Source organism: Martes martes (genome assembly GCF_963455335.1).
Source record: "Martes martes genome assembly, chromosome: 13".
NCBI classification, from domain to species: Eukaryota; Metazoa; Chordata; class Mammalia; order Carnivora; family Mustelidae; genus Martes; species Martes martes.
This window is the reverse complement of record NC_137901.1, coordinates 68,877,111-68,891,101: the sequence shown is the minus strand read 5'-3', so window position 1 is coordinate 68,891,101 and position 13,991 is coordinate 68,877,111. Positions and strand designations below refer to the sequence as shown.

The 13,991-nt window shown below is 44.0% G+C and overlaps 1 protein-coding gene across 1 annotated transcript in view; it reads left to right on the top strand.

The window, feature by feature from the left end:
* Positions 1-13,991, top strand: part of SFI1 (SFI1 centrin binding protein) — a gene marked incomplete at its 5' end in the record, with an annotated part of 92,227 nt that overhangs the window by 42,035 nt on the left and 36,201 nt on the right. Inside the window, 4 exon segments of the mRNA XM_080820882.1 lie at positions 279-381; positions 9,519-9,675; positions 11,444-11,605; positions 13,346-13,416. Coding sequence (XP_080677008.1) covers positions 279-381; positions 9,519-9,675; positions 11,444-11,605; positions 13,346-13,416 — 493 coding nt within the window.

Here is a 13,991-nt window from a genome sequence, read left to right as displayed (position 1 = left end):
AGGCAGAGGCTTTAACTCACTGAGCCACCCAGGCATCCCATGTCTGTAGTTTTTAAGGCTGGAACCTTAGGAACCATCAGTTTCCAACCCTTAACTGGCTATTCTAGATCTATTTCTCTATTGTTTTTTTTTTCCCCCCAACAGTGGCTCCAGCAGATGTCAGTCAAGATGACTGGCACAGAGAGGGATAGGGACTTGAGCCAAGGGTCCTTCCCTGCCCTTCTCTTTTCTGGGTGGCTTTTTTTGACTGGTTCCATCTTTGATTTGCTCTTTGGCAGGCTGTGGTGGAGCCAGTGGAGGCAGCAACTGGGACAGGTGCGTGTGGGCCACGCCCTGCTTGCGTCAGCTGTGAAGCACAGGGCCCTGAGCCTCCAGCTGCAGGTGAGTGCAGCCGACTGTGGTTTTGGTATATTCTGTCCATGTTGTCAAGCCCTACACCCACGGAGGGTGGGGTTGGACTCCCAAGCAGAGGGCTGGCCATCATGCTGCTGCCTCTGTCCTGGGCCCTCCCTGCAGCGAAGGGAGCTGGGTAGGGGGTGGAGGGCAGAAGCAACACAGAAGGCTGGGGTTCAACAGAAAGAAGCTGCTAGTAGGAATATGCTGAATGTGATTCCAATTGGTTTGCACAGTGTGTCTGCTGATCATGGTGCTGGGAAGGGATTTATGAATTAGTTATAAATACGATTAAAGAAAGAGCAGTATATTCTTTATTTCCTTGTTACTGTTTTCCTGCAGCAAGTTGGAAAATAATGAGGGTAGAAAAGAAACTAAGACAATGAAGAAAACCTGGCTGCTAAATATAATTTTGTTTAGATTAGAGGAAGCCACTAGCTTTTGGTCAGTAATAAAGGCCTAACATCTGTACCAAGACAATGCTGTGGTGAAACTTTCTTATGACCTTTGATAGACTGAGTTTCTGTCACTTTTGGGGTCTTCCAGGTCTTCTGGGTCTGCCAAGTCAGTTACAGAGAATATAACAGCAAATAGGGGAAAAAAAGGAAGTGTTTGTTACTATACTAAGAGTAAATCTCTTTTTAATCTGATAACATGTTGCATAGGCTATGCGAACGTATGCAGTACGTGGAAATCACATGCAATTTGCATATGCAGTCATCTAGGCTAGGGGTCCACAAACTGGCCCGCAGGTCATATTTGGTGTGCTGTCTGTTGTTATAAATAAAATTTTATTGGGATGCAGTTGTACCTGTTCATTTATGTATTGTCCAATGCGGCTTTTAGGCTACAAAGGCAGAGTTGAGTAGTTCCCATAGAGAGACCATGGCAGTGTGCAAAGCCTAAAATGTTGTTATCTAACTTTAAAGAAAAGAAGTTGCTGAACTCTGAACTCATGAGGTCTTCAGAGGTAATAAGAGGCAAGGAAATAAGATATTTTTTGACAGTGTTAATAATAGTAACAAGAACAGCAGCAGTGGCAAATAGCATTTGTGGTGGTCTAACTTAACCCTAGGTGTTGGACTAAGTGCTTTACATGCATTATCTCAATTAGTTTTCATAATTCCTTTTTTTTTCCCTTTAGTTTATTTATTTATTTATTTATTTATTTATTTTTAGCAATCTCTACACCCAATGTGGGGCTCAGACTCATGACCCTGAGATCAAGGGTTGCATGCTCTTCTGACTGGGCCAGCCAGGTGTCCCTCAGTTCTTTTTTAAGGTCCCATATTACTATCATGGAAACTAAGGAGGTTAAATAACTTGAATGCAAGTCAGACACCTAGCAAAGGTCAGAACCAGGGTTTAAACCCAAGCCTGACAACTGCAGAACCATTCTTTTACCCATCCTGCTGGATTGTCCTTAATAGACTTGTGATCTCAGGAAGGAGAGGAAACTGACAAATGTGAAAATGCCATCAACATGGAAACATAGTGAGATGGATTTTCTGTTTCTGGGGGACTACAGCTGAATGAGTGTTCTTTCTTTCTTTCTTTCTCTTTTTTTTAAAGACTTTATTTGTCCGAGTGAGCACAGGCACACAGAGTGGCAGGCAGAGGCAGACGGAAAAGCAGGCTCCCACTGAGCAAGGAGCCCGATGTGGGACTCGATCCCAGGACCCTGGGATCATGACCTGAGCCGAAGGCAGTGGCTTAACCAACTGAGCCACCCAGGTGTCCCGTGTTCTTTCTTTCAAAGAGCCACTCTGAGGGCCTGTAAATTCATTCTGCTGGTGCTACTATTGCTTAGAACACTTTCAGAATTCCCTTTGGACTGTTGTTTTCAAAGCTTGCAACAGAGTTGATTGAATATTTTTAGTGATAGCAGGTTTTCATGGTTAGCAGTTGGATTTAACATATAAAACAGCCAGGAGTCACTTAGAATCAAATCCAGTGAAAAATGTGAGTGATCAAGATCATACTGATGTGGACCAAAAGCTGTGTGAGACTCTAAGACCAAATTTTATTGTGTGGATTATGAGCAATAATGCCTTGTGTCTAATATGGCTTACCAAGAAGTTCCGCTTAAGGCATTTCTTTGAACCCTCAAAACATCTCTGAACTAGACAGGGCAGAGCATCCTGAGATACAGGAAATTTTTATAAATGTACTTAAAACATAGAAAACTAAATATAAGACATTGATAAAAACATGAACAGATACCCAAGTACCCCCACCTAGATTAAAAGGTGTTAGCATGCTCCACACCTGCCCAGACATGGCTCAAACCCTACCTTTCCCCCTTTCTGCCACCGTTCCACCTCAGAGGTGGGCCCTGCACAGATACAAGGTCATCATTTTCTCGTGGTCTTTTGTACTTGTGGAAATACGCGCATACAAACCCACAAAGAAGAAATGTTCTGGTTTTGTGTCTTTAGGAGATCTATGAATGATGTCATCCTGTACATTTCCTCTGCAGCTTCCTTTTTAGAAGCAGCAGTATGTTTGTGAGGCTTACCCTTGTAGGGTAACCGTGTGCATTATGCCGTTGTATGGGTAGGCACAGTTGATCTCGTTCAGTAGTAGTACCACTACTAATGATGAACTACGAATTACTTCTGCATTTTTGCAATTACAAACGCTGCTGTGGAGAGCATTTTTAAACATAGATCCTTGTGCAAGAGTCTGAGAGATTCTCCAGTCTGGTTCCTAGAAATGACATGGTTGGGTCATTGGGTATTCATCTCTCCATCCTTACTACAGATTGTCCAGTGCTTTCCAGTGCCAGTTCATGTGGTTATGTTTCAGTTCCCCTTTCTTTCAGTCTCCTCAGCACTTTTAATGGTCAGACTTGGTCCTCCTTAGCAGTGAGATGTGTGTGGAGTGGTAACTTCATTGTCGCTTTAACTTGTATCTCACTGATTCCCAATGAGGCCCGGCATCTTTACGGATGCTTGTTTGCATTCGGGTTACAGAAGGGCTAGTTAACATCCCTCGGTCATTTTTCTGTTGGGTTATTTGGCTTTTCCTTTTTGAACACTGATTTGTGGACATTGTTGTAGACTCTGCTTACTCATCTTTTGAGTGTTCTGTACTTTACAGGAGCTTTCTTCCAGTCTGTAGCTTGTTTTTTTGCTTTGCTTATGGTGCCTTTTTTTAATGCAGATATTATTAATCTTAATCTAGCCTAATTTATTCTTGTATCTTATAGTTTGGTCTTCAATATATCTTGAGTTTAATTTTACAAATTGTGTGAAAAAGGTCTCAGTTGGTCATCTTCCATATGGGTAATTAATTGCTGTAGCACTGTTTGCTGATTCATCCATCCTTTATCTTTTTTATACTGGTTATTAATCTACCTTCATTATAGAGCCAGGGTCTCATTTCTTCAAGGGTCTGTTCTGGGCTCTCCATTCCATTGCTCTGTATTGCTGTCTCTGAGCCAATACCACACTGTTTTAGTTGTGATTTAATGAAGCAGGCATTTATTTAAGCAATCTCCATACCCAACATGGGGCTGAAACTCACGATCAAGAGTCCCATGCTCCTCTGACTGAGCCAGCTGGGCGCCCTTATTTCTTAAGTTTTTGTATATGGAAAAGGGTGATCTTTTTTATTTTTGTTCTTTTTCCTTTTGGCTATTCTTTACTCTTTCTCATTAATTTTGGGATCAACTTTCAAGTTCCACATCAAAGCCTACTAGGATTTTTATTATAATGCACTGACATTTTACATTAGATTGGGGAAAGTTGTCATGTTTATGATACTGTGAGTCATCCCGTTCACGAACTTGATATATCTTGTGACATGCTAGTAAGCATGAGAGAGAGAATAGGAAGGATTAGGTCATGAGGTAACAAGGCAGGAGACCCCTGCACCCATAAAGGCTTTACGTTCTTGTTCCAGTGGAGGTGAGAAGCTGCTGGCTTTGAGTGAGGGTGATACGATCACACCTCCTTCTTAATGGGATCCCTCTGGTTCATTGTGTGCTGCCTTTGAGGAGGAAAGGGGGTGTATGTTTATGTGTGTGGGTGTGTTTGTGTGTGTGCACTTATATTTTAAAGAAGTAATGGAAAAAATAAATCCAAAACTAACAAAAAGTGGTTACCCATAGTGGGGTGGAGGGAACAAAATATTTTTGTGAATTTACTTTGTTATACAGTTTTAACTTTGGAACCATATAAATATTTTATATAATTAAAAAATACACACAAGCAAATCAAAAAGGAGAGAAATCAATCCCCGGAATTTTAAAACACACTGAAACAAACCTAAGCTCGTAGCCATGACTACACAGAAAAAATAATTACTTCAGGTAACTTTATTTTTTTTTTTAAAGATTTTATTTATTTATTTGACAGAGATTACAAGTAGACTGAGAGGCAGGCAGAGAGAGAGGGAAGCAGGCTCCCTGCTGAGCAGAGAGCCCGATGCGGGACTTGATCCCAGGACCCTGAGATCATGACCTGAGCCGAAGGCAGCGGCTTAACCCACTGAGCCACCCAGGCGCCCACGTCAGGTAACTTTAAAATGCAATATTTTGGCTGTTCATCCCTAGTGGAATGCATTCTAAGGACACACAGAACTGCTAGGAAATCTGAAACCTACATTCAGTAGTCTTATTGTTAGTGGCGGGTTTAGAATTGTCGTGTTGAAACTATTATAGCTACATTGTGAGATAAAACAAGTAACTATGGCGGTGTCATTAGGAATCATGATTTTCAGTGTCAAGGAAAAGATTACAAATATAAAAGAAAGGAAATAAAAGCCTTATAATCTGAGATTGGAAATGTAAATATCGGTAGGGACCAAGATGTTTTTTAACCTTAAGAAATGTATTTCTCGGGGTGCCTGGGTGGCTCAGTGGGTTGAGCCTCTGCCTTCAGCTCAGGTCATGATCCCAGGGTCCTGGGATCGAGCCCCACATTGGACTCTCTGCTCGGCGGGGAGCCTGCTTCCCCTGCTCTCTCTGTGCCTGCCTCTCTGCCTACTTGTGATCTCTGTCTGTCAAATGAATAAATAAAATCTTTAAAAAAAAAAAAAAGAAATGTATTTCTCATTTTATTTATGGAAAAATTAGAAGGAGTGAGCAGCGAAGAATATATGGCATTTAGTATTCCCAATGCCCAAGTCGTGGCCTCTGTTATTTTGTGGCTAAAAGAGGCTTTTTGGAGAAATGGCTGATTCCTGGTTTGCAGCAAGATATACATATCACCCACGTCATAGGCTTAGGATACACTTTGCTGGAGAGTGAGGAAATGAACAAAGGTTAATGGGCTTGTGTCAGAAGGACTCAGGAGCCAAAGGACTTTCCTAGACTAATGATAAAACAGTTGGGACATCCAGAAGAATAATGACTGCAGTGAATTGAAAGCACATCAAATATATAAAAATTCATGCATGTATAATGAGGGGAGAGGAAGGAACTCACTGGTCACATATTGGGGTTGTTAGAGCATTAACTCAGTTTGAAAATTAGTGAAGGCAAAAATCAAGCATTTATCCTGCCTTTCCTATATAAGCTATTATCTTTCAAAACCCGAGGGTTAATGAGAGTAGCCTTCTTAGAATTCTAGTTAGTAGCTACAGGAGTACTGGAATGAGAAACTTGCTGTTTTGCTACCCCTAATGAGAAAATGGATCTAAGCAGCAACCAGAGTGGGAGGACAGTAGGGAAATAAAATGGAGGGATCAGGTTGACATCTGAAGCCAAGGATCATCTTGACATTGTTAAAACTGTAGCAGCCAGCTGTGATGTGCCTCCTGATGGCGAGGTAATGGGAGGTCCCCAGCACCATGTGAGAAGTGTTCTTGCCTAGAAATTTGAACATGATTCCAACCAAGCCTAACATGAATCTTTCTATCAGTTTCCAGGAAATAGAGGAATCAGGGGAACAAGGCAAAGACACCTTGAGGAGACAATCGGCCGGACCTAAGTGTGGGACATTTTATAGGATAAATGACCTAGTTTCTCAAAGAAATTGGTGGCATGAAAGAGGGAAAAGGCAGGGAGGAAAATTGTCCTGTAAAAAGGAGAGATTGAAGTGACATAACCAAAACAAACCAAAAAGGATTGCTGTGGCTTTGTAGCAAACCACTCGAGAGTTCATGCGTCCAGTGTGCCGCAAGCCAGTAACAACTGACACAGGCTTTTGCAGGGAAGAAAGATAGACTATTTGCTGGTGTGGTGCTACCCAGGAGAACAGGGAGCTAATGCTCAAGAGTCCCAGACTCCCTTATGGCTTGCAAGCAGGCGTGGGGGTTTTAAAGGGTGAAATTCAGAGTAAGGGTCTCAGGGTCTTGGATCGTGCTGATTGATTAGGGTTAGGTCAGCTGTAACATTTCCCTTCTTGTTCATCTTCTCCCTTCTCGCATGTCCCTGTCTGGTTTCGGTGTGATTGTCGTGAGGTGGTGGTTCTGTTTCAAGGACCTGCTTGTTCCACTTTAGGGGTCCAGAACTGTAAAACATTCTTAGCAGAAGACATTAGCAGTATTCTCTCTAGAGTATAAAGGCAGAAGTTCCACATCCTGTGATTATCACTAACCTGCACGCTATTACTATTTTTTCAAGCAAACACAGCACATTGTGTCTGTTATCTCAGGTGGAACAGCATCCCACAGACTTTTCAAAAGGCAAGTTTCTGTTATTCCAAAAGGCATTTTTACAGTTTTGTTTTTTTTTTTAAACAACAAGTAAGGGCTCTGTGACTCTGGTCGGAGGTAGTTAGGAGCCGTATGTCTAAATTGTGGGGTCTAAGAGGGGCTTGCATCCCTGGTTTTGGCTGTTGTGTTAGGAATAGACCACAGAAGATCAAGGATGAAAGCAGGGAGAACAGTCAAGAAGCTATTAGAAAATCCCAAGTGAGGAGCACCTGGGTGGCTCAGTGGGTTAGAGCCTCTGCCTTTGGCCCAGGTCATGATCTCAGGGTCCTGGGATCGAGCCCCGCATCGGGCTCTCTGCTCAGCAGGGAGCCTGCTTCCTCCTCTCTCTGCCTGCGTCTCTGCCTACTTGTGAGCTCTGTCTCTGTCAAATAAATAAATAAAATCTTTTAAAAAAGAGAGAGAGAAAGAAAGAAAGAAAATCCCAAGTGAGATTCTACAAAGGATGATAGCAAGATGGTGTTGGATTCTGGGTATACATTGAAGGTAGTGCTGACAAGACTTGCTAATAGATAGTTAAGACCTGAAGTTTCAGAGAAAGAATCCAAGGAGACTCCAGGTTTCTGGCCTGAGTAACTGGAACAGTGGAATGGCCATTTAGTAAAATGGGGAAGACGGAGGGAGAAGCAATTTTGTCTGGAAAGATGAGCTCCATTCTGAGCGCCACATCTTCAGCCTGATAGGCCTTTTGAATATCCCCCAAGGAACTGTACAGGAAGCAGTTGGATATTTGGGGAGTATGGAGGATGGGTCGAGACCCGAACTGTAAATTTGGGAGTCCTGGGCTTGCAGTTGTCATTTAAAGTCACGAGACTGCGTGAAAGCACACAGGGAGTAAGCATAGCTAGAAGAGGGGTTGCAGGACCCAGCCTGGGAGGAATAAAGGCGAGACTGCAGGTAGCGTGGAGAATCCTCAGGCAAGACTGGCCTCATGACATGCTTCTGGCAGGTCAGGGAGGGTGAGGAGTGGGATTTGACCTTTGGATTGAACAATGTGGAGATCATTGATGGGCTTGGGAAGAATAGTTTCAGTAGGCCTGAAGGGGAGAGGGTTCATGAGAGCCCCCCTGGGGGAAGAGAAATTAGAAAATAGACCACTCTTTTGAGGAGTCTGGAAAGGAAAGAACTTGAGAATTAGCTGGATGCCAAAGTGGTCTAGGGGTGGCTTGCTCAAAAATCTGATTTATTCCTTTCAGAAAGTATTTCTTTGACCCTAATCTTTTCCACCCAACTTCATATTTTTGACAAATACCAAATGAGAGAAAAGATAGATACTGTAGTCACTAGTGTAACCCATTGCTAACATCTTGCCACATTTGCTTTCTCTAAGTATATCAATATATTTCTCACATTTCCTGAGTGGCTTTAAAGTTGCAGACATAAAAGTTAACCCTAAATACTTCAGCTTCTGTCTCCTAAAATTAAGGTGTTCTCCTGAATAATCACAATATCATCTTATCCACGGCATTGAGTATTGATATAATATCTAAAGTACAGTTCATATTCAAACCATAGATTATTGCTATTTTACGGGCAGGTCCAGGGTCCAATCAGAGGTTGTATCCCTGAAGGGATTTGCTTTTGAGGATGGGAGAAATAGTAGCACATTCATATGCTGCTTTAGAAAACCTAGTAGAGGGTGAAAATCGATATTGCGGAAGGGGGAATTTGCCAGTGATAAGCTTGAGAAGGTCAGAGACGATGGGATGTGTCCATAGTTGGGAGTGACTTCTGATTGAAGAGAGCACGGACACTTTATTCAAAGTAGCCAGAGAGAAGGCAGAGCCTGTGGGCAGGTGGGTGGGTAGATGGGGAAGGAGCTTGCGAAAATTCTCTTTTGATCGCTTTTATTTTCCTGGTGAAATAGGAAGAATGGTATTCAGCTGAGAGGAAGGAAAGGAGAAGAGGTGTTACAGGTTTAAGGAAAGAAGATAATGAGGTCGTCATCTGAGACTTTCCACTTCAGATTAGGGATGCATATTGCCAAGCACACACAAAGACTTTGCTAAGGGTGCACATTTATAGATAGTCCTGAGGGAAACCTGTAGGCCCTCAGCTTCCATAGCTAACTCTTCGAAGAAATGAATGTGCTTGAGACAGTAGGCTTACTCCCACTTGGAAGGAAAAGGCAGAACCTCACCTGTCCCAGATCCGATTTAAGTATATCACCCCTTAGGTTGTCCCTGCCTCTTGTCTACTAGTTGATTTTATTATTCTTCTTTCCCTTGTTGCTCTTTCATTCATTGTTCTTTTATCCATTCTACTTTCTGGAAGTAGAATGCCCTTCTGAAAGAGCCCTTCACTGCAAATTCCCATAGATCATGATCCTCCTTGAGCATTGCCACGTCGTTGTTTCCAGTTTTAGCTTCTCCAGTGAGTCTTCATTTCTCTTTTCCCTCACCCATACCTCCCTGCCTCTGTTTTCCTGCCTCTTCTCTGATCGTCTCCTTTTCTCTGGTTTTCAGGCCTGGTCACGGTGGTGGGAACAGCTCCTGCAGGTCCAGAGGGAGAGACGGAAAATGGTCTTGGCAGTGAAACACCATCAGCACTGGCAAAAGTGTAAATCCCTGAAGGCCTGGCTCAAATACCTGGGGGCCCGAAGAGTGAAGAGACAGCGGAGGGGTGAGCAGAAGGTCCCAGGCTCTAGAGACAGAGGGGCACGTCACAATTTCTACTCTTGCGCTGCCAGTGCTGCAGATTTATTTAGAAGAGATATAATCATATTATGCCACAAATTCGGGGTGGGGGGAGATCAAGGAGAAACATATATCATCCTTAATTCACATTTAAGTTATTTCCTTCTGGCCTTCTCTTCCACACATTTTTTTTCCTTTTTGTTTTGTTTTGTTTTGTTTTTAAGATTTTATTTATTTATTTATTTGAGAGATAGAGAGGGGGAGGGAGGGAGCAGGAGCCAGAGGAAAGGCAGAAGGACGGGGAGAAGCAGTCTCCCCTCCCCACTGAGCCGGGAGCCTGATGCAGGGCTCCATCCCAGGACCTTGAGATCATGACCTGAGCCAAAAACAGACATTAAACTGACTGAGCCACCCAGGCACCCCCCCTTTTTTTAAGATTTTATTTATTATGTATATTTTCTCAATAGGATTTAATTATCCTATAAGTAGTGTGACTATGATGATTAATATGATACTTAAAACTTTGTATCTTGCTTTTTTCCTCCACAACTAACAATATTTCCTATATTTTTAAGTAGTCTTCATAAATTTTTTTTTATTGTCTGCATTTTATGGAATGGTCTACCTTAATATACTATCTAGCTATCCTTCTATGGACATTTGGATTGTTTCTGTGTCTCCCCAGTGATGCAATCCATGTGATTTATGATGTTGATTTTTTTTTTTTAAGATTTTATTTATTTGTCAGTGAGAGCAAGCACAGCAGAGGGAGAAGCAGACTCCCTGCTGACCAAGGAGCCCAATGGAACTTAATCCCAGGATCCTGGGATCATGACCTGAACCCAAGGCAGAGGTTTAACCAACTAGGCCATCGAGGCATCCCTGATTTTTTTTTTTTAACACTATTCTTACAGCTTAGTTTCCCAGTTAGTGTTCATAAGAGATAATACATAGGTCATAATTGTTGGTACTTTTTGTACTTTGGTTTCTGGAGCCCACACAGAAGTGAGTCAAGCAGTGTGCTAGACGCTCGCTGGCTTTCACCTCGGGCTCCCTGCAGAAACCTCCCGGGTTGCCAGGTCAGCACTGTCTCTTGGGAGAGTTTGAATGTGTATGTTTGAGGATAACGGCCAGAGACCCACTGTCTGGTTGCCCAAGCCTGGAAGCCGAAGACATTAAGCTCTTTAGTGTGATAAGCTGCAGACTAATGTGCCTCTCATTTCAGCATCGAATTCTAGGACCAATTCCCTCCCACTTCCTGGACTTAAGTAAGTTCATCAGACCATTGGCTAATTAGTGTTAAAAGCAGGGGACCCTGGCAGCCAGGATCAGCCTGGCTGAAAGCTAGCAAACACCTTTGCCAGCATGGTGACCAAGTTGTGTCACTGACCTTACTCCCCAAAGTCCTACCCGAGAGACAAAGAGTAAGAGTCAAAAGTAAGAGTCATCTTTGAAAGCAACAGCTGCCATTCCGGCTCCTCAGTAGCTAACTAGAAGCCTCAACTCTTTGCTATAACTGATTTTATAGCATCTCTTCCCTAAAATCACAGACCTTTTCTCTTGGAAAGAAGAGGTATAACTAAGGGCTTCCAAATAGCCCTTCCATGCCTAAATACTCTGATTTTAGGATGCTTTGTAAGAACAGCCTTGAATCCCTGCTGTCTGCCGGTAGTAGGGTACAGCTTATCTGAAAGATGCTTCCAGCTCATCTCAACCTTGCAGGGGGCAGCACGTGGTGATTTTCTTTGTTGCAGAGATGGCTGAGCAATTCCACCGGGTCACTGTGCTCCAGACATGCTTCTGTGACTGGCAGTGGGCCTGGGAGCGGAAGGAGAGCTTGTATGCCCAACAAGCCAGGGTGGAGGGGCTGGCCCGGAGGATGGCTCTGAGGCGGGCATTCACTCACTGGAAACACTGTATCCTTTTCATCTGTCCCTCCCCCCACCCCCCAGCCTCCTCTACCACCACAGCAGGGCCCTCTGGGGAGCTCAGCAGCCTGTAAGACAAAGGGCTGGGGATATGTAGGAAACCATTACTGAACAATAGAAGGTGGTCCTGATGTCTGTGGATTTCTTTTTAAAATGTTTCTGTTTAACTGGAAGTATACTTACAAAATAGTATGTATAACATATATTTAAAGTTTAACGAATAGTAATAAAATGAACACCCATATACTCACCACCCAACTTAAAAATTAGAACATTGCTAATACCCTGTCTGCTCCTCCCTGATTGCATTCCTTCCTCCCCTTCAGAGAGGTAATCCCACTGTCCTGAATTTTACATTGTCATTTCGTTGCTTTTTTCTACCCACTAGGTAGTCTTTTTTTTTCAGCCCTAACGTTATGACCATAGCTTCCATTGTCTTTTACCACATGCAACGTTATGCGTTATCTCTTTAATCCTCAAAATAACCCGATGGAGTAGATGTCCCTATCCCCGTTTTACAGATGAGGAAACAGAGATTCAGGGCTTTAAATGATTATCAAAGTCATGGCTGATCATGGGCCGAGCTGGGAGTTTTAGACCTGGGCCTTTGGCACGAGACACGTGCTACAGTAGGTGCCCAGCTGTGTAGATTTGGACCACCCTTGATGTCCATCCACACGTTCATCTGTTCTGCAGACTCTTGCTGTTTTAGGCTCCTGCCTAAGTTCTGGAATATAAGGAAGCTCAGAGGTGAACGGTAGTTGGTTGTCTGTGGGGTAAGGAGACATGAAAACAGGGCTTTACAATGTGGTGCAGAAAGTGCTGTCATAAAGGTCCGTATCATGTCCTGCGGGAGCTACTGTGCAGATTCGAGCTTTGTTCTAGAGGGTGACAAGGTCACCTAGCAGAGAAGTTGGGGAGGGTGTTGCAGGTGGAAGGAATGGCATTTACACAGGTAGAGGTGAGGAAAAGACCCAGGGACAGCGACGGGGGTCTGTCGTGAGTTGAGGGGCGTAGGTGGCGGTAGGGCAGCGCGGGTGGAGGTGGGCTGGGGCCAGCTTGTAGCGCCCTGAGTACGGTGGTCGGAAGCTTGGGCTTTCTCCTGATGGCACTGGGGAACCCCTGGAGGTGTGTAAGAAGAGAAGTGATGCAGCAGGTTTGTACGTGAGGGGACAGACTGGGTTACAGGGCAAAGCCAGCTCAGGGGGAGCAGTTACGCAAGGCTCTCACCAGTCTGTGTGAGGGGCGAGTCAGATGTCCTGCGGGGCATCGGGCGTGGGGACAGAAGAGCCCGAGATACTTCAGAGGGGAGCAGATGGACTTGGCAGCCCAGTAGATGGAGGGAGTGGGAGGAGAAGGTTCGAAAATAAATCCAAGGTTTTTACCTGAAACATTGGACTGGGTTATGGCACCCAACAGAGGCTGCAGGAAGACAGGAGTGCTTTAGATGGCATGATTTGGAAATGTTTACTGTAATCTGTGGCAATTTATCTTAACTGTTTTGCCTGTCATCAAATGGGCATCAGAGGGGAGAAAGGCAAGGCCGACTGTTCGATAAGCAACTCAGTTTCCCTTTGCGTCCTCTTCTCTGGGTCATCAGGAGGAGACAGAGGTGGACGGCAGCCCACCTATTACCCCCACAGCCAAGACCCTTCTGCTGGGTCCCTAGGATTGCAGTGTGCGGGGGTGGGGACATTTTTGAGATGAGGGGCCTTCACTCCCTGCCAGACATGCTGCTGTGTGCCGAAGAAGCAGCCCGGTGGAAGGTGGCGGAAGAACACGGGAGGCACAGCTTGCTGGTAAGTGTGTGGAAACCTCCTGAGGCTCTTTTTTTTTTCTTTGCAGGAACTGCCGAAGTTTTAGTGTTTAATATTTAACAGCATAACTGGCCAAAGTCCTAAGTTGTGAAGGTACCATGTTCAAGAAACTGGGGGGAGAAATCACTCTATAAACTGTATAGTATGTGATAAGGAGAATGTAACCTTTTAATAGAAAGCCTGTCTACACAGAGTAGCCATACTTAGCAGCCTTGCTCAGGCCTTCACGTTTGGAGGACCCAGGCACACAGCGGGCTGTTCAGGTGTATCTGGTTGTGGGATTAGCTTCACTCATGAAGGCCTGTTCTATTGCAAGTGTCCCTGTTTTCATTTTGGATCAGAAAGGTTCATGGTGTGGGATCAGAAGGTTCTGGAGATATAAGGGAATCTTGGAGGTGATCTAGTCCTGCATTTTTTTCCCCACATGTCGGCCTCCTTTTTATTTATTTTTTTTTTTTGAAGATTTTATGTTTACTTGATCTCTACATCCAGCATGGGGCTTGAACTCACAACTCTCAGATCAAGGGTCATGTGCTCTACTGACTTAGCCAGCCAGG